The 20689-nt window shown below is 31.3% G+C and overlaps 2 protein-coding genes across 6 annotated transcripts in view; one reads left to right on the forward strand and one right to left on the reverse strand.

Annotated features, from left to right (window-relative positions):
- hrg (poly(A) polymerase hiiragi) overlaps positions 1-10666 on the reverse strand; it is a 123546-nt gene extending 112880 nt beyond the window's left edge. The window contains exon 1 of the mRNA XM_011066822.2: positions 10404-10666. The gene's annotated coding sequence lies outside the window, so the exon portion shown is untranslated. The remainder of the gene's footprint in view (positions 1-10403) is intronic.
- A 94-nt stretch (positions 10667-10760) lies between these two features.
- LOC105152483 (uncharacterized) overlaps positions 10761-20689 on the forward strand; it is a 185526-nt gene continuing 175597 nt past the window's right edge. For 2 of the 5 annotated variants that reach the window (XM_087405359.1, XM_011066815.2), the window contains exons 1-2: positions 10761-11078; positions 12996-14065. In XM_087405359.1, the coding sequence (XP_087261485.1) occupies positions 13966-14065 (100 nt within the window). In that variant the 5' untranslated portion in view covers positions 10761-11078; positions 12996-13965. Of the gene's footprint in view, positions 11079-12995; positions 14066-20689 lie in introns of those variants that run through there. The other 3 variants (XM_011066814.2, XM_011066819.2, XM_087405360.1) reach the window with 3 other exon arrangements.

Raw genomic sequence — 20689 nt, forward strand, 5'->3', positions numbered from 1 at the left:
AAACCACCCACTTTCCTTCCGCTCTACTTTTCGCGAGAGTGCGCACGTGGATTCGCATCCCGCGGAAAACAGCCGTCGAGGCACCCGATGCATCGTAACTAGCAGCCGTCGTTGTAGCTAGACAAGAATAATTGGCACTTTATGCGCACGACTGCAATTTAATCGCGCATCTCTTGCATTTCGTACGAATTTACAGTGGTATCGTGTGTATCCGTTAATTTAAAAAATTTCAATGACGTTTCGAAAATCATATTTGTATGGAAATCGGAAACTCGGATCAAGTGAGTGATCAACAATTGTTTATTTGCCGATTCTTCGAACAATTCAAAAGAACCACCCCAAAAATACGTTTTTAACTTATATGTATTTTGAGACCCTTGAATTTTGGATCGAATTGTATGTTAAATAATGATATATGAGACTAAAAAAGAATTTAATTAAGTTAAACACAGAAATAGCTTTGCAGGGAAGTCAAAATGATTTAATTACTATTTCCAATATTGTTTAAACTCTACGTAGATACAAAAAGGAAGTTAATATTTCTTTAATAACAATGGGATTTTTTATTAGAATCAGTCAGAATGGTTTTTTAATATCTCCTGTTACTTAATTTTTTAAAGAGGTAAACAGTCTTCGCTGAATTTCGCGAAAATGAATGCAGATACGAAAAAATGTTTAGGATGTTGTTTGCCTTGAAATTTTATAAAAGAATTAGTAATTTGACCATTTTGAAATAAAAAAATATACTAATATGAAAAATATACATTGACTATTTTGATTCGTAAAATCATTGCTATGCTCAACTTAAATTTTTTCTAAAATTAATATTACATCATATAGCATTGTTTAGTTTACAGTTCGATTCGAAGACCGCAAAATAAATTTGCAATCACTCTTTGTATAAAACTTTTTACTGTTTAAATTACTAATTAATTTTGAAATGTTTTAATTATTTATCTAAGATTACAAATTTATTGATATAAAATAATGTTAGTAGATTTTTGCAACATAAAAACATTAAAGATTCAATTAATCCAATTTCAAATAATCAAATAAACAATTACTTGTTTGATTATACGAACAACTCAACTTTCAAAGCTATTTTGCTAATTAATCGGACAATAAGCGTAATATGATTAAAGTTTACATTGTTCAAATTGACAATGTTTCCAGGAAGAAAAGATTCATGCTTCAATAAAAAGTTATATTTAGATTAAAGACTAAAGAATAAGTAAAGAAAGAAAAAAAAGAAATTTCTATTAATACAGTTTGCGAACAAGACGCAATAATTGTTCCTTTCTAGCTTTCACGTTTTGTTTGCGAGAAAAACAGAAGATGTAAATATGATTTAAAGAGCGCAAATTTTTCTACCGGCACATCTTGTTTTTCTCATCTCTTTTTTTCCTTTCAATTCTGCAATTTTCCCATCTTTTGACTTTGCAGTCCATTCTCTTCGATGTCATGCCGTGTAAACTAACCGAGGCGCTGAAAGAACAGACGACGTAGAAGCGAGCGTTTTCCTTATTTATGGGCTTCTTGGAATTTTCCCGCGGACTTTAATGCCACCGTCACCTGTCTAATTTATGAAAAATTCTCAGGGCCGAATTTACGGAGCGTGAAAACGTAGATCTCCGTACGCGCGGTAAAGAGAACGACAAAGATGGACGCTTGGTCTCCTTTATTATGATTTAATTCTACTGTCGGTTTACTTATCGGTAGAAGTAAAATTGTATTTGTGTCGATAAAATCACTAATATATTCGCAAAATCAATTGCGTTATTCTATATCATCCTAAGTCGCGATTAAAAAATTCAACAGGTCTATATGTTAGCATATGCAATAATAAATTTTACTCGACTTAGAAATAAATTCTTTATCTATAAGTACACATCGTAATCTCATAACGATAATACGAAGAAATTTAGCCAATTCGGTAATATCGTCTTAACATCTTCGATTATATTTAAAGATGTATCGTATAAGACTAGCTACTATAAGGAAATTAAATATTTAAAAGAGGATGACATTCTAGATATTAATAATAATTATGAACTTTATATAGTTTAAATATTACAATTTTTCTCGGATTATATATAAATATTTATATGAAACAAAATATGGAAATTAGAAAATACTAAAAGATATGAAATCATATATTTATTTAATTTTTGTTTTTCTTAAAATATTTAGAGCGTGCTTAAATTTAGACACATAAATAATAAAAACACCGGAAAGTCACAAATATGCAAATTTCTCAAGAGATATTTTCAGTCTAATTTTATTTTGCTACATTTTCAATGTTTTTTTATAGTTTATTGTAATTGTTCTTATTTACGGACCGCTATATTTTTTTCTATTCATCTGACTTTGTTTATTCTTGATTTAAAAAGCTCAAAGAAATCTCTCTTTTGTTATAAGTATAACAAAAAAAAATGATTGAATAGTAATTAAACGCTTCAAAAATGTTACAAGAAATTTTTGCTATTAACAATAATGAATTTTGCAAATATGCTTTTTCGTATAAAAGTGATGTAAAGTGTTTCAACTTCAAAGCTCATCGATCTTCAGGTCACGAAGTTTTCATACATCGCGCGTTTTCTTGTTTTACATATGCAGCTTTGCCATACCATGTTGCCTTTGATGGGTCGACTTATTCAAAGGAAGAAAAGAGAGAGAGAGAGAGAGAGAGAGAGAGAGAGAGAGAGAGGGGGGGGAGCATCTTTATATGTACAAAACATAATCTTTCTATACAATACGATGTTCTTTTCTTCCATTAACATAATAATTGATGCTTAATGAATCGATTAAAAAAATAGAAGATAAATAAGTGATAGAAAATTATTTATAATGTAAACTTTGTGAGGACAAAAAATAATTCAATATTCTGATACAAGAAAAAATGTTTAATGACAGAAAGAAAGTGATGAAATTGTGTTCGCGAGTTTTTACCGCGTTATTTTGGGAAGAGAGTCTATCAGCCTTGTATTTCCTGCAATTCAACGGTTCGTGCATACCCTCGGGATCATAAAAAGCTTTCTTTCAAGCCGTTGGTGTATTTGGAAACGGTAGCCAATATTCGATGTGTGTCGGATTAACGTGTAATGCTAAAACGAATGGAGAGTATTTTTTTTCTCGCGTTTTTTATTCGTGAATGCGGCATCACGAGAGAGTTTAGTCGTAACGATGATTTACGTGTCTCGTTTGCTTTTCGTAATTGACATATTGAGTCAAATGGTTGCACTGTCGACGGTTTTGCAAACGAAGAGATTTTACGAATAATCAACGAAAATTCCACGGAGCACATTTTACAAAAATAATATGTTGGGATTATAACAAGCAAAACACGATAAGAGGAAAAATATTTATAACATTTTCTATCGATTTTTGTATCGCATTTAAATATAAATTAATTTAATTTCACGGATAGTAAGTTTCAAATATAATTTATTTAGTTGATAAGTCTCGTATGTCATCCATAAAAGACTCTTTTTTAAAAAATTGACAAACGTAAAACAGTGCATTTACAAAATAATTTAATCTGATATTTTGCATATGCAGTAAATAAATAATAAATATCTATAAAACCAATAAGAGACATAAAACTGTGCATGTATCAATATACAGCTTTGATTGCAGTAACTTTCAGCATATTGAATTGCCGTAAATAATTACTCATAATATCGTGATTTTAACGAAAATACATATAATAAAATTTATTTATTACTTTATTTCTCGTTTAAGTTATGTATGTTTAATCTTTTTTTTAATGTTTAAAAAAATTATTATATTTTTTATATTCACAAATTATGTTTTTTTTTATATTTTTGAATATGCTTTTAAATAATATATTTAATTTGAATTTCTCAGGTTAATATATTTATAATTAAATTATATTTTTTTATTATTTTCTACTTTCAAACGCTATAGGAATATTTAATTATTTATTCGTTTATAATAGTAATTTCGCAAAAGCTTTATGGATTGTGATTCATGAGTTTCAATCCAAATTCACACAAACACACACATTGATAGTTCAGCTTTGTAGTTCAATAGGATAGCATTACATTAAAGTGGCTGAACATTGATTCTCATAAGCCTTTGGAGGGAAGCAAACTCAATCAATGAACACGTTGTCTGTCGAGAGAGATACGTTTGTCGTCCTGTTCTGATAACAAGCTATGACTAAGTAGAATATCGTTTTGGGAGCACGGTAAATATTTCACGAGTTTATTTTCTCGTTCTTATTTAGAAGAAGAAACTTTGATATGCACGCTGAGGTTGCATCATTATCCAACTCACAATATTCTTCGAAGCTTCGATAAATTTTTGCAAACTCATGCGATATCGTTATTTAAAAAAAAAAACACGCAGAAAAATTATGCCTTGCATTTTGAAAACTGTAAATCAACCAAAAAAACGAGATCAATAGAAAACGATGTTTACCTTTACAATGCATAAAATGTATTTTTGTAGAAGAGATGATATTATGGTCAGTGTAGATATAATGGCTTCTCTTAATATATTTGCTATTAGATGGCAAATTCTAGTGATTATTTATGGAATTATTTGCTCAGTAACTCGCCATTACACCATGACGCTAATATGCCAATACACTAATGATCAGCATTTATTATAACGCATTTTCACTTGAAAGTATTTATTTAAAAATATTTTATAGTACATTTTAATATTTAATTACATATATCTCATACAGCACAGATGATGCAGCAACATTGCAACGTTCCAGAAATATTGCAGTAATATTAATGTGTAATGTTAATGTGTTGCAATATTAATGTAAGCTTCTGTGCTGTGTGGGATATTTGCTTATTCTTCTTAAACTTGAGCGTATTATCACATGAATATTTGAGTGTGTTATTTATTAGTTAATATTTTATTTGGCTGTATATATTTCGTGTAAAGTTAAATAATAATATAGCATTTTGCTAATATGATCTTCTAAGCTGATTGCTGACGGCTAATGTAAATGAAGTACTATAATTACCATTTCAAATTATGATTTCTTTAATAATATTGTACAGTTATTAATGTATGTGTGTGTATGAGAGAAAGAAAAAAAGAGAGGGAGAGAGAGAGAAGGGGGAGGGTGGGAGAGTAGAGAATGTGTGCGTGTGTGCGTGTGTATGTGTGTGTGTAATATAAGATAATAATTTAATATAATTTTTTATAAAATGTTGAATTTGGATAATATATACCTATTGACACCTATTATTGATTCAAATAAATATCTGTAAATTGTTATATAATTACGTAAAAACTATATAACAGTTTTCATTTATATGTAGTCATAAAATAATAAAATCAATTTTATAAAATAAATTTGCGGAACTCGTATAAAACTATAGATCTCTGTCTATCTTTGCGCTATATATTATTTTAGTAATTTAGATGTAACATTCCCGAAAGAACGGAGAAGTAATAAGCTAAAATATCGAACCAAGCTGGATAAAATAATAAATATAGAAAGTGCTCAGAGTGTTCAGAATACACTTTATGAGGTTGCTATAGTAATGTTTTTAGTAAAACTAATATAATATCGTGAATAACATTTTGAAGTTTTACGAATTAATAATGTTATCTTCGTTGTTCCACTTTGTAAGATATCGTTTTAAATCTTAAATATGTGTATTACATGCACGTTTTCATATATTTTGAATCCGCAAGATTATGGAAACAATATTCAAATTCAGAAAACATATACCAGAGATATTTTTTAATCTAAAGAATAACATTTGTACGTACTTGTGTGGGCGAAATTTTAAATTTTACAACGAGAGAATTTTAAAATTCATAATTTATCTCTATAAATAGTTAATGCTTGTGTTTGTCGTTATGCATTTATTAGAATTTTTAGGATTGATAAAAAAAGAAGTAAAAAGAAACAAATTATTTGGTTAACAAATGTACTATCTAAATCTTTTTTCAATAAAAAAAATTATAATCGAAACATGTTCGATAAAATTTCCTAAAGAAGTTGCAACGGTAAACTTATAAGAATGCATTTTTCACGTACGAAGTTAGTCTTGTGTTCTTCTATATTATCTACTTTGTCTTCATACTTTGTTATGTCTGCATCCTTCGAACGTTGCCAAACAATTTTCTCAAAAATGCTTGCTTACTACTTCTTGCTGTATGATTTCTAATACTGGCGACTTCTATTTCATGTCATTTACGGAATTGCACAGCTAATATTATGATGGCAATATTAGTTACAAACAGCAAAATTTATTAGTAATAGTGAAAATAACATTTGATTTATTGCGAAAGTAAAAAATTTTTACTATAATAAATATATATTCTTTCATAAATCATTAATCGGTAATTTATAGAAACTCTCACTAGAGAGAGGTATGAGTATTATTTTAGAAAACATATCTACAACTATCTAGTCTTATGTTCTCGTAATATTTATTTGTTATTTTCAACTTCAACAGATATATGCACGTGTCGATTACATGAAGTTTGAACAAGAAACAATATGGAACGAAGTAATTTACGCAATTACCTAACATGCATGGACGAATCTGTAAGTATAATTAACATAATATTTTAGGAATAAGTAGAATCTATCATTTCTATTCAGAATCGCGTTCTTGAATTTCTTTCTGTGACAGAATTTGAGAGTTTCTTTACAATATCTATTCTTTCTGATGTTGTGTCTTTAGATAGCTAGATGAATAAGATTAAACCCAACGCGCGTCGAGCAGACATTTCCTGCGTATACTTAGATTGTTCTTGCGCGTTGTACTTCGACGCACATGGCCCCTACACTTAAGCTACTAATGCTGTTTGTTATCTTTATCATGGCGCGATACATTCAGAAGAAAGTCTGTTCTTACATTTTCATTGCGTGTAATTGATCTCTACAGCACAAATATATATTTCATAAAACGCAGATTGAGTTTAATTGAATCCAAAATTGATTTTAGCGTTTTGTTTGAGATATTCAGATTCTCTCTTTTGATAAAAAATTATTTTGAAAGATGCCTTACAAAAAAAATATTTGAGAGATGCTTAAAAAAAAATTAGAATTAGTACATAAAGAGAATGATTTTACTGAATTATTTAAAAATTTAGCTGGATATAGATCTGAAATAATTTTGTTGAATCATTAAAATAATTATGTAGGAATTCAAAGCATGACGAGCAATGCTGCAAAAAAATGTTTTGATATTCTACAATCAATTTGGGTGTCCTACATAACACTGATCGATACCATTTTGGCCTTAAAGTAAACGAAGTTATTTTTTGTAGATTTTGATACGTTGATGTGATAAGAATTTTTGGGGCCACATTCGTAATCAGCGCATTCAAAAGATTTTTGACTTGTTACTAGAAATAGCTTCATGTACTTTAAGATCAAAAAGAGATTGAATTTTTGTCGACCAGTGATTATTTTGATGGTCAAACATAATTATTTTCAGATTTGTATTTAGCTAAATTTTTAGATACTTCAGCGAAATCGTCCGTTTCAATACAATAATAAAAACTAACAGCAATAATGTAGTAACAGCATATAATAACATAAGATTGTTTTTATTACTTTTTATAACAAGAAAGGTAATGAAATTACTCCATAACAGTGTTTTCGCAGTTTTAATCTCAAACGTAAATGATATCCGTTTCGTTATTCATCTCGTGTATTGCAACGTGAAAGTAATACAGAAGTTGATAAAGAGAATTATACGTTTAGATTAAAATCTACAACGAAGGAACACGTTAAACGAACTAAAGAAAAAAAAAGAACCTTAGAGAGTAACGATGGAAAAAGCTAATTTGTGCAGCTTATCTCTCAGCAGAACGACTGTTTGCGCGTTTCCATCGTCCGGAAGAAAGAGTAATGAAAGGTAGATTGCAAATCTATTTGCACCTTCTAAGTTGCAGGAGAGAATTACATATCGATAAAATCCGCAATGCGATCTAACATAGAGTAATGGAGCTGTGCGTCAGAATGTCATTTATCTGCCGCACGATCGTGTCAGCTGCAAATCGCCCTCGTACTTAACGTCTCAGTATGTGACCACAGGCTCCGAGATTCGGAATGCAGTATGTGAATCATATCCTGAAGCACGCATGTCTAATAACGGATGTAGGTAGATAGATAGGTAAGGTTTGGACCTTTAGGTCATGTTTTCGAAGAAGTCCATCACGTATTCCCTTCGCATGCAGTATATGCTGTCGACAGTATATGCTAGTTCTACTTCAAACTTTGCTCTCATATTGCATATTACATCAATTCCTCAAAATTTAGTATTTATTAAAACTTAAAAAAACCCCCCCAAAAAACCAATTGATGTTTTATTCAAAGATATTTGGAACTTAACTTGTAAATTTACATTCCTTCGATGAAAATATCGAGGCAATGGTTTTTAAATTATAAAACAATTGATAAGCGCTATTCTCATAAATCACAAGTTTCAGAAATACAGTTTCACTAAATAATCTTGTTAATTAATTTTAAACAACCTTTACTTTGTGAGAGTTTTAATTTAGAATTTTTGCTCACAAAAATATCAGATACGAAAAATAAACAGAACTTTTTTGCTAAAAAACTCATTTCAAATTGATTAAAGAATCTATAATTGAAATATTACTCAATAATTTTGAGATATGATCTATTAGTTAATAAACATAATGCTGTATTTATTGCAAATTTCGTTCAATAATATCGTTAAATATTTAAATTGGGATTGTTATTCAATGTAAAACATTATAATATGCATTACATGTACATATAATTATTATATATTATATTAAAACAATATATTGATATTAATTCATTATGATATATTTTATTAGGTAGAGATAGCAAGTAACGTGTTATTTATAACGGTGCTATCTTTACTTTTTTATAATAATGATTGGTAATGATATTACAACTTTCTATGACGATAATAATAACGTTTTGGAACAATCACTTTTGAAAATAATTCATTATTATTAAGCGTTCTTTTTAAAAATAATCCAATCCTAATATTATTATTATCTTCATAAAAAATTATAATGTCTTTATCAAATTATTATAAAAAAGTAACAGTAACGATAATGACATTACAAATAATAAACTCTTTGCCATCTCTGATATTATGTACTATAAATAAATTACATTATAATTATAGGTACATCCCAATTATTATTATTATTATTATTATTATTATTATATATTCCAATTATTCTGTTATAATTATGAAATATTTCACTTATGTAATTTTAAACAGTATTATGAGAGTTAAGAAATATTGGTTTCCGATGAATGCACATCGGAAAAGTGTATCGGATTACTCTGTTACAGTGTATCAGATTAGCTTGTGTTAAGCTTTTTTTTATAGAACACCATGTTTCAAATGTCGATTTCGTAGTTAAAATCGTAAAAATGTTGATATCGTTTTTTATTTCTATCTTTCCAATTTTTTAAATGTTATTAACTTTAAATATAAAGTTACATATAGAGAATGACATTTAGATAAATAATGAAAATTATGAGATTCCCCACAAGATTCATAACAATTATTTATAATAATTCATAACAATTATTCATAACAATTAATTATAATTCGTAAAAAATAAAATCTATAGAATAAGAAATATAATATTTGAAAAATTAATATTTTTTAATCATATGTATGTATTCTCAAAGAAAATTGCAATTATATTTATTATTTTTCTATTATATCTTTTTTTCTTTTTATTCGTACCATTAGCCTTTAAGTGAGTAAGTAGAATATACGAAAAAAAAAACGATTTTATCAAAGCATTTAAAAATTTAGTTATACATATATATTTGTAAAAAATTTGGTTAGATTATGAAAATAATTATTTAGAATACTCAAGCTGATTGTAAAAATTTTTTTAGCATTATGCTTGAGTTTTCTACATAAATATTCTAATTGTCCAATAATATTATTTTCAAATTTGTATCTAGTTAAATATTTAAGATATAATATTTTAGTATAATTATTTTTTCCATGTGGCTACAGTATCTGAGATATAATTTTCTTTAAAATCTTTTAGAAAAGGAAAGTATAAAGTGTTCAAAAAATTGATCGGAAATCTTAAAGTTCATTATTTTTACATTTTTCTCATAAAGATGTAATTAATGTAAATTTAACTGTAACATAATATACTAGTAAAAAATATAATTATAAAATTAAAATGTTTCAGGGAGCTCTGAACATCTATCAATTTGCAACAAATATTAAAATACCTATCAATTTGCAACAAATATTAAAATAACCTTAAATCGCCTATCTACATAAAGATTAATTACATTGAAAATTACCATCTCTACGATGCCGTTCGTCAAACGTAATCACGCGTATGACGTAGCATCAAGTTATTATTAACAAAATTAACGAATTAATACAGTAAATGGATTTACTTACCAAGCGATGTGAACGACACGTCGACATTGCCTCACTCTTAACCGTTTCAGACACTCACTCGCGTGGATGCAGATCGATTGAACAGGCGATTATAATCGTGACTCCGCGGTTTTAATTAACGCGTCATGGTAATCGTTCGTCGCGTCGTTACTCCCGACGACAGTGCGACATACATATCTGAAGCGTAAACAACACAACGGCACGGTGATCGTAGGGCGCGATGTCTCGCTCCATTACATTCGTTCGCGTCGCGTACTGCGTATACACTCAACGGAAAAATTCGAAATGCGCAGCAACTTCACACTGTTCCGCGCGAGCGGGCGGTACGGCGCGGGGCGGTGCGGCGCGGCGCGGCAGCCTCTCGCGAGACCGCAACAGTCGTGAATCAAGAGATGTTCTAATTGCTGTCGTGTATCCATTAATCCGAACGACGGGTCGTTTTTGATTCGGTACTCCCGGCAGACGTAAACGCAATGAAGGTGGAAAGCCGAGACGTGAACGCGAAGCGTACAGTGAAACGAGACGCCGTGAAATTGGTGTGAGGGAACCGCCACTAGTCAAATCAAAACAAGCGAGCGTTCACTGCGTCATATAACTGATGCCAATATCATAACAAACCACTGTTACATGTCGGAAATTACGAGGAAGTCGAGGAAGTATATACACATATGCTTTGTACGAGATAATTTGCTTAATTTGCTTCCATTCTCTGTACCAACAGAAAAGACAGCTTTTCACTTTGCGATCGTCGTAAAATTTTTTAATTTGATTAATTTTGCTCTTATCTAGTTGCTGGATCTAAATGTATAATCACATTAAACAAATTTTTTAAAATTTAGAATCTTTATTAAAGAATCTTACGACATACGCTAAGCTGCTTTTTCTGCTGAATGCAGTTATTGATTCTTGTTATACGGGATGTCTGATAGTTATTTACACAAATAGAATGGATTAAATTGCATAAACTAAATTGAAAAAATTGAATAAATCCTGTGTCATTTTATGATTCGCAATAGTTAACGAAAAATTAATTAATAAAAATCGAATCTGCTAATTAGTATGCGTCCATGCGATTCGGTGACAAAAGAGAGCTTAGTGTTCACGATTTCTATACAGAATGCTTTCCATTCGGTGATACAAATCGATACAAGTGTTATTTTGTTATTTATTAAAATATCAAGGAAGATATATAAAACGATGTTTGTGTTACTAAATGGAAAGCATTTACAATAAACGCGAGACTTGGTAGTGTAAAGAGGTGTACTATAAAAAAACAATCGTTATTGATGTACGATCGACACGTTGTTGTTTACAGAGAAAGCTCTTCTTACTGCCACGTCACGCATCTAGGAAACGTTGGATTATTTTTTGTCATTGAATCGTGCAGACGAACGTTAAATTCGAAAATTTTTGTCGTTTGCCGACAATGTTGAACTTTAAAGGCACAGTCGATTCGTTGATTGTGAAATGTAGAAGATAAATTTAAATCTATAAAAAAAAAATTTTAATCTATAAAAAATAAATAAAATATAATCTAATTTCTGTGATAGTAACAATTCGTTGTTAGCTTTTACAAATATGTAAAAATTCTTTCAGATTTTTATGCAGCTCGGAACAATATAAAAATCTGCACTAAAGTTTAAAAACTGAGGACAAAGCATGAAAATTTTGGACATTGTTAATGGAGAGTTAACTTTCCGTTAATTACTGCGAAAATCGTAAAGTGGTTCACAAGATTATTTCATTCGGTTTATTAGTCTATTCTATTTCCACGAGCGTTGGGTCAATAATTACATTAACTTGCGAATTTATACTTTTGAATCATCTGAATGAACTTCCTGTAATATTTTAAGTGCTAAACACGAATCCGTTTTCCAAATTTGATTATCACAATTTTGAGAAAATTTTGTACGCAACAATTATAAGACAAATGATCAAAAGCTGTGATTTTGAGAGTTTTCGTGATATTGTAACATCAGTAAATTTTCTTTCTGAATTTTGTTAATGCCAAAGTATTGTATTAACTTTTAGTTTTAACTTTCATAAGCCTACTGACTTTTCAATTTCAATTTTTATAAAATATAGATTTTAATATTTAAATTAAATAATTTTTTGACAATATAGCACAGAGAGCAGCGATGTTAAAAAATAATTTTGAATTTTTAAAAATTTTTTGAAAGCCTAGAACAATAAAAAAATTTACACTGAACAAAAAAGATCCTGAGTGCCTACGAAGTAAAAAAAAAATGTATGTCTATAAAAAGTTAAAATGCATTTTACTTCGTTTTAGTACAATTTTTCTTTTTCGAGATATAACAATTTGAAACAAATAAACCGACGTTATATGTACACTATCATCACTTTCTTTAAAAAAGAAGCTCCAAATTTACAGCGATTAGTCGGAGATTCTTTTCATGATTTCTCTGTCGGAGAATCGGAAATCAATTCAAAAAGTTTTCGTTTTCGAAAACCGGAGAGACATGTGAAAACAGCCGTGGTCATTACGTTCAATCGGAAGTTAAATCTCGTGTTCGTATCGTTTACCAAACCCGGCTATGCGTATGCGTACGTACGTATTTATGTTTTTAACAGGGATACAACACATCGCGCGCGAGGTCACACTCATCTCAGGCGTGTCGAAAATTCGGCTGATACGGCCCGCGGGGAAGGGAGCGGCCGTGAGCGAAGAGGGGCGAACAAGCGAACTGCGAAGCAGTTACGCGCATGCGCACGAGTCGTGTGACGTAGCGCGCCGCGCTACCCCACTTTCAAAAGTACCAACCTCCCGCTTCAGTCGCGCGCCGATCACCGAATAATGTGTATGTCTTTTCGTTAAGAGCTCTCGCGCGTGACAGTGTCATTCCGGCCCCTCGATCTTCGTATACGGGAGTGTCTCCTTCTTCAGAGTAAAATCTTGTATTTCCGATTCCGGAGATTCGGCAGCGAGCGGAACAAACGAGGAACGATGTGAAATTAGCCGATACCCCGTATACTCCGTGACGAAGTGCCGCATGAACGTTGCTTCGAATCACCGGGACGCCGAGGCGTTCGATGCCGGTTTGTCGGAACAGTTGCACATCACGGGATTAGTAGTCGAGTCGCGTCGTGTGGTCTTAGTGGTTTCAATAATTTCGCAGCATGGATGACATCTGCGCTCGAATTGTACCTCATGAGAAGGATCGAAGCGAGACGTTAGTTGCGTCGCACGATTTGACGATCTTAAGTGACGGTCAGTGAGATTCGGATTCGAGATTCGTGATCGTCCACGCAGACACGGTGCGCGAGTGTAAGAATCGAACGTCGCGGACTTTTTGAAAAAGAGAGAGAAAGAGATAGAGAACCATGATTCGTCGCGACGCAAATCGGTGCCGCTAAGCTTAATCGAAACGGACTGGCCGGAAATGATCGATTCGAGTTCGACGACTTCGCGGCGGGTAACTCCTCGTTGAACGCTCGCGGAGATATATCACGATCCGGTAGTGTTCGATGACCAAAGTGCGGGTGATGTGACATGTTGGTGACGTATGGTGTTGATATAAGAGACTGACTGATCAGTGCAACGATGATGTTAACCAGTGACGCAACCGGGAAAGTCATGATCTTGCTGGCGGTGTGTATGCTGCTTCTTCGGGCTCATCGGGTGGCGGGCACCGATCATTTGGGTGAGTCATTTTTCCGTACATGGCAGTTGAAGGTCGACTATACATGGAAAGTACGATTTTGCTGAAATCTTCACAAATTTAACTGGATACAGAGGATCTAAAAATAATTTTGTTGTACTATTAAAATTAATTTTAGTAAGAATCTCAAGCATGATGTATTGCGAAGAGATTTTATATTTTAGCAACCAGGTTGGGTGTCCTACATAATTATTTTGATGGTCTAACAAAATTATTACAGATTTGTATCTAGTTGAATTTTTTAATACAGCAAGACCGTCCTTTCTCTGTGCAATTTTGATAAAGAACTCCAAACTAAAACTCATTTAAAAAAGTGATTTTAGTTACATCGGTTCAAATTGGAAGTGATTTCAGTTAAACTGAAACTGTGATATTTTATTTTGTAGTCTATGAGATATTGATCAAAAGTTTTCATTTCGGTCTTCATAAACAGCCATCGAAAATAGAGGTTTTGCTGTAACACCATTTTGAAAATTACTATTTTGGGTCTGATCGAAATACTGATAAGCATCTTTATCTACAGGACACAGTTTGTTATTTAACTGAATAAGCATTTATACAGAACCATGGGTATTCATAGTATTATGTAACTTTACCTTTACCTTTACTTCTCGTCATTTTTTGTTTCTATGAGCTATGAGGTCATTCGCGTTTTTACGCTTGTATTAAAGGATTATATCGTAATTTTCCATCGTAATTTTACTTAGTTTCAACTTTCTGGTATATGATTAAAAAAGGGAAATGGCAATAATAATTGATGAAACTATCTAATTTTGGCACGTACTTTATCGGCGTACTCGACGAGTGAAATTTTGCTCCGATACAGATGACCTGATAAGATGAAATAAAGAGTAATAATGTCAGATATATTATAATGATATCAAAATAGCCATCGACATAAATGTTCACATATTAATACATGTATATATATATATATATATATATATATATATATATATATCTGTATATATATATACATGTATTCAACACGAATAGTTCACTGAGCAAAAGATGGCAAAAAAAAATTAATATATATTTTTTTAATTATAATATTTATAATGCAGAATTATCTCATAAACTTTAATATTATATTTTTTACTTACTGTTTATTATTTCTCTAAAGTTGTGTGGCGCTCAGTAAGCGATATGAACGATAATAAAATCATGCTCACATCGCTCTCTGAACGCTCACGTTCTCACGGCTTTAGAGAAATAATAAACAATAAATAAGAAATGTAATATTAAAGATTATCTATAATAGATAAGTTATTCTATTATGAATATTATAATAAATAAGCATATTAATCCCTTTTTTGTCAATTTTTACTCAATGAGCGCTCAGTAAGCGGTTTGTCTCAAACATACCCATTGCATTTAGAAACTTCATCCAGATGTGTTTACTCAGATATCATTTTATCCCTGTGGTTCACCATGTTAACGTTAAACAAGTATATGATCCCTGGCCGCACCCGGATGAAATTTCTGAACCAGTCATAAGTATACCATCCTTTCCTCCTTGCGCATACACATTCACACACACATACGCACGCACGCATACAGAGAGAGAAAGAGAGAGAGAGAGAGAGAGAGAAACAGAAAGCTACTTAATAATAAATATATGTATGTTTAAGGGACTGCTTACAATGAAAGAAATATTAGGAAAAGGAATATATTAATATTTTAATAGTATTAACATTTCAGCAAGCATTAAAATTTCAGAATCGATTACTCCGGATTTCTGATAGATTAAAATTCTAATATTTATATATTTCCTCTATTTCTAATATTTTATATATTCCTATTTCTAATAATTGTATAAATATTTAAACAGTTAAAATTTGAATATGATAGATCCAAAATTAGACTCAAAATAGCAGCTTTCAGATGGTGCTATAGTAAAATCTGTCCGATTTTAAATGTTTTGTGCCTGTAAAAACTTTTGATCAGCATAAGCTACAAAATATCACAGTTTCAATTAATTTTATTGAACTTTTTCCACATATGATTAGTGCCGAATCTTTTCAGTTTTTCAATGCCGATGAAATGTTTGATTTATGACCGAAGTTATAGCCTTGACTATAAGTACAAAGCATTCTTACAAATTGACGTGAATTTATATCTAATGGAAAATAATTATTTTAAAAAAATTTTATTGAAAAATAATACTTATTTTTTTTACAACAATTTTAATATTTTGTTTTTCCTTTGGTTTTTCTTACCTCCTTTCTCAAGAATATGTAATAAATGGAGGATGCTATGTACTTCTGGCAAAGACTATACGAATATTTTATATAATTTTAATAATTGTAAATTAATGCATACACAATTGCGTGAGTTTTTCGTTTTTGTAATTATAATTTATTCAGATGCATTTATTTTTATATGGATCATACATATTTAATTGAAAAAATATATTATCATGTCAAAAAATATATTTATATATTAGGTCATTTAAAAAGTATCCGCGGTTTTTTGTTCAATTTTTGAATGAAAAAACCGCGGATACTTTTTAAATGACCCAATAGTATATTATTATATAATCATACGATATGTATTTAAAATTGACATAAATATTTTTTTGAATTTATTGGAATGTATTTTGAACTTGTTAAAATATATTTCAAATTTATTAGAAAATATCAAAAATTATATCAGTTTTAATTTTTATTTTGCAAATTATCAAAGGATGATTATTAAATGATTCACAAACTTATATTGAATACCAAAAGATTTTATAAAAGCATTCATACATAATCTTAAACATGGAAACATGTAATTTTTAAAGATTTATAATCTTTATATATTCTGAAAAATAAAATAATTTAATTTTATGTTGATAAATATTTTATTTGGAGAGACATATTGAATTTTCTGTGATTTTGATTATTTGCTTTTCAATTCATACGCTAACGGAGAAGTGTACCATAAAATTATAATATTTAATATTACCTCCCTGAAGATTGAATGTGGAAAGTTAAAATTGGCCATGTTGGTGATTATGTCTTTGCTTATTTTGGATAGAGGCAGCTGCTATGTAGAGTAGCAACTTCATATGCATATAATTAAGAGATTAGAGAGCAAATTGAGGAAATTGCCGGGAGATGTTATATGTTGTTCACGTTTGGCCTCCCTATTTCGTGATGCCTAAGGCATTGCGCGTAGTCCTGCAATAATTAGCGTAATTAAACTTAACCACATTAAAGTCGATATCCCGTCTCGTGACAACTCGACGGGTCGGTATATTCGGTGTCTACGATCATTTTGATTCATGGAGTGAATTCCGGACTCGATGCATCATAAATCAAGGATCATTGTGACGCGTGAATTAGTTGCAACCTAGCCGTTCGTATAATTAATAATCTAGCACGTAAAATCGTTTACATATAGATAACAGTTGTCAGCCACGTTTTATGCCTGCGCGCGCGTGCGCTCTGGTTTACGATTGAACGAATATATCGTAGGATTTGTAAGAACCGTCCGGTTATACCGGTGTGATAATTTACGACGGTACGTACGTATCGCAATTGCCGATTTGTTGGGGATTTAGTGCACTCGTTAATAATTAATGGAAAGGCGAAAAACGAATCGACTTTCGTAAACGTATTATGTCTTAAAAAATTTTTGAATTGTTTTCCAAACCGACGTGAAATATAACGGGCTTAAGAGGCCGGTTGAATTTTACCGTTGGAATGTTAGAATTGAATCTAAATCTACCGTGGAATTTTAGTATACAAAGTCGAGAAATTACGGGTCGAGAGTTAAAATTATTAGCAGAAATTTCAGAACGCGAGTTAATGGATGTAACATTACTTAGGTTAACGTAATTCCGCAATGGATAATAATTAAAAGTTGATTAATCCAATTTAAATTTTCTGAAGCGAGAAAATTACTTGTAACGAATTGCGCATGAATATATTACAGAAAGAACTTGAAATTTTCACAAGAATTATTTAACAATGTATTTTCTTTTTATTTAATAATGTAATTCTTATTTACATTATAAGATTTAAGAACGACTGTATATATGAATACATCAAATACGATAAAGAAAGCCATGATCGATCAAAGTTAGTTGTTTTCGAATAATACATTATATATTCTTGTTATTAAAAATTAATTTATTTCAAATATGACTGCGCACCGATAACTTTCGGACTTTCAACACAGTCAGTCTGAAACGCTAATAACTCTCCCCTAAATTAGATTAGAAAGAAAGGTGCGCAGTCATATCTGAAATAAATTGATTGAATAAAAAGAATATATAGTATATTATTCTAAAATATCTATGACTTTCTTTATCGTATTTAATGTAATTCTTATTTTATTTAATAATGTATTTCTGTGAATATATACTCTGTATTATTATCATCAGTACTTAGATGCTACTAAAGTTAGTATACAAATTTTTGGTCCGCGGTACACCTCTCCATTATCATTTTCTGTGCTCCGCTAATGCACTTGGGTTGCATTTTGATCGTAATAGGAGTACGCTGAAGTAATAGGAGTGCTCGGTGGTTATGTATGTTCAAATACTAGATGACGTCGATAGATCAGTGGTGCGATCGTAAAGTTAGTGGGTGCTAACGTGTGCGAAAAGAAGGAGAGGAAAAAGAATAAGATGAATAAAGGTGGGAGAAGAGAATGGACAGTGCATTTGCGCGGAGTGGTGGAATAGCCGCAGGAAGAAAGCGCGTAATTACCCTCGTAAATCTATCGGATGTTTTCGAGAAGGAAGGAAAGAGATCGGACGTCTCCGGCGATGGCACTTTATCGATAGTCAGCGCGGTCGCTTAGTCTCGCTCGTAAATTCTTATTATAATTGGCGCGATTGCAGCAACGCGCGCTCGGAAATCGCGATCGGCGACAATCCGCCGTTGCAGCAGCCTTGATAGTTTGAAAAGTTGCCACCATCTCTATAAATTGCACGAAACGATGGACGCCCGCGGGCTTTACAGTTGAAGTTTTACACGATTCACGTAAGTTGCAAAAAAAAGCTCGGAGGAACCAGTATAGGAGGTAGAACTTTACTTTGTAATGAGAACGATTTTGCTTTAAACGGCTCGACGTTACGATCTGTAGAAAAAGTTGCCACAGTCGATAGATGTTCGGAAATGGTATATATAGGTCGTCTTTCAAGGATTATTTCGATTAGTTGCGCATCGCCACGAGGAATGTCATTGCGCCGGATTGAGGATAATCGTTCGCAGGAAACGATTCATCGTGTAACTGGCGCAAGATTTCCGCACGGGAATGTCTTATATAACATAATCTTGATTATCTTGCTCGGATATCTTTGCTGTCTTCTGCTATAAATTGTACAAAATCTGTGCGAAATGAGGTCACGGACTGCAGGAGGAAAATGCACACCTATCTGCATTTCGCCGGGAACAATTCTTCCGTGGCTATAATTCAGCGCTGCCACCGAAAAAAAGAACGGACAAGTCGTAATTTTCACTCTTTCGCGAAATAGATTCGAATATTTGAAAATTAATGCAAGATATTTTATATTCGCAACCGTCGCCACGCGATGAAATACGGGTCGACCGGCTTGTGCACTTCGTATCGAAAGCGGTGCGCGTGCAGTTTGCAAAATTTCTGCATGTTTTTTCATTTCGTTTCGATAATAATTCGATATCGTTATTCGTTGCGATATGCGCCATATTGTATATTGTGGTATAAATATTGCATGAATTATAGATAATTGATGCTTATATGTATATAAATAATATTTAGGATGCAAATAATTTTCATGACATTTAAATAATGCAGCAAATTGTCCTGAAATCGTTTGCAATCGATTATATTAATTTATGTATAGTTATGTAGTACTTATGTAACTATACGAAGTAAAACAATAATAGATCTTTCATACTCATAATTCACTTTCCTAGAACAACTTCGGAAATACAATTAAAGGCTTTTCTGTTTTAGCTTCCATTTTCGTCTTTATCGACATTTCGATTGTCCTCTGTCGTTCACTTTAACTCAATAGTTGCAGTCTTTTTAAAATAAATTGACAATTTTTAACGTTTTGTACATTCAAAATCATTGTTCAGAGAATTCAGCGATTTTTATTAAGACATTTTTTAACTCTCTATCTAGGTCTTTTTTGGCACAAACAAAATTTTACGCGAAATAAAAAAACAGAACAGAGAAAATAAAAGAACAGAGTCTGGTTTTCTTTCTCCCAAAATATTTTATTAAAAACTATGTAATAATGTAATAAAGACGTTGCAAAAAGCAACTCTGAATTTTTTTTCCACATTTTTTAAAAATCCAAAACAATAAAAAACGTAGGCTGGACAGAGGGAGTAAAAATATGATTGCAGACGGAGGATTAAAATATAAAATAACTACGTATTTTATATAATAAATTTTTAATTTTATTTATTGCGTTTCACAACTTTTTGTTTGACTTCCGTTAATAATATTTTGTCCGTATACATACCGCAGGGTGGTTTCATGATTGATACGATAAGCGTTCTTGTGTTATGAACACCTTCCCTATCGACACCCTCTCTTTCTCTCACATTCAATCTCGCACATTCTTTTCAGGATAAAAGTTTCGACGGGAGAGCACTTCGTTTTCAAGCTTTTCCCATTTCC

This window comes from Acromyrmex echinatior, chromosome 4, assembly GCF_024713525.1.
Source record: "Acromyrmex echinatior isolate Ae372 chromosome 4, ASM2471352v2, whole genome shotgun sequence".
Lineage (NCBI taxonomy): Eukaryota > Metazoa > Arthropoda > Insecta > Hymenoptera > Formicidae > Acromyrmex > Acromyrmex echinatior.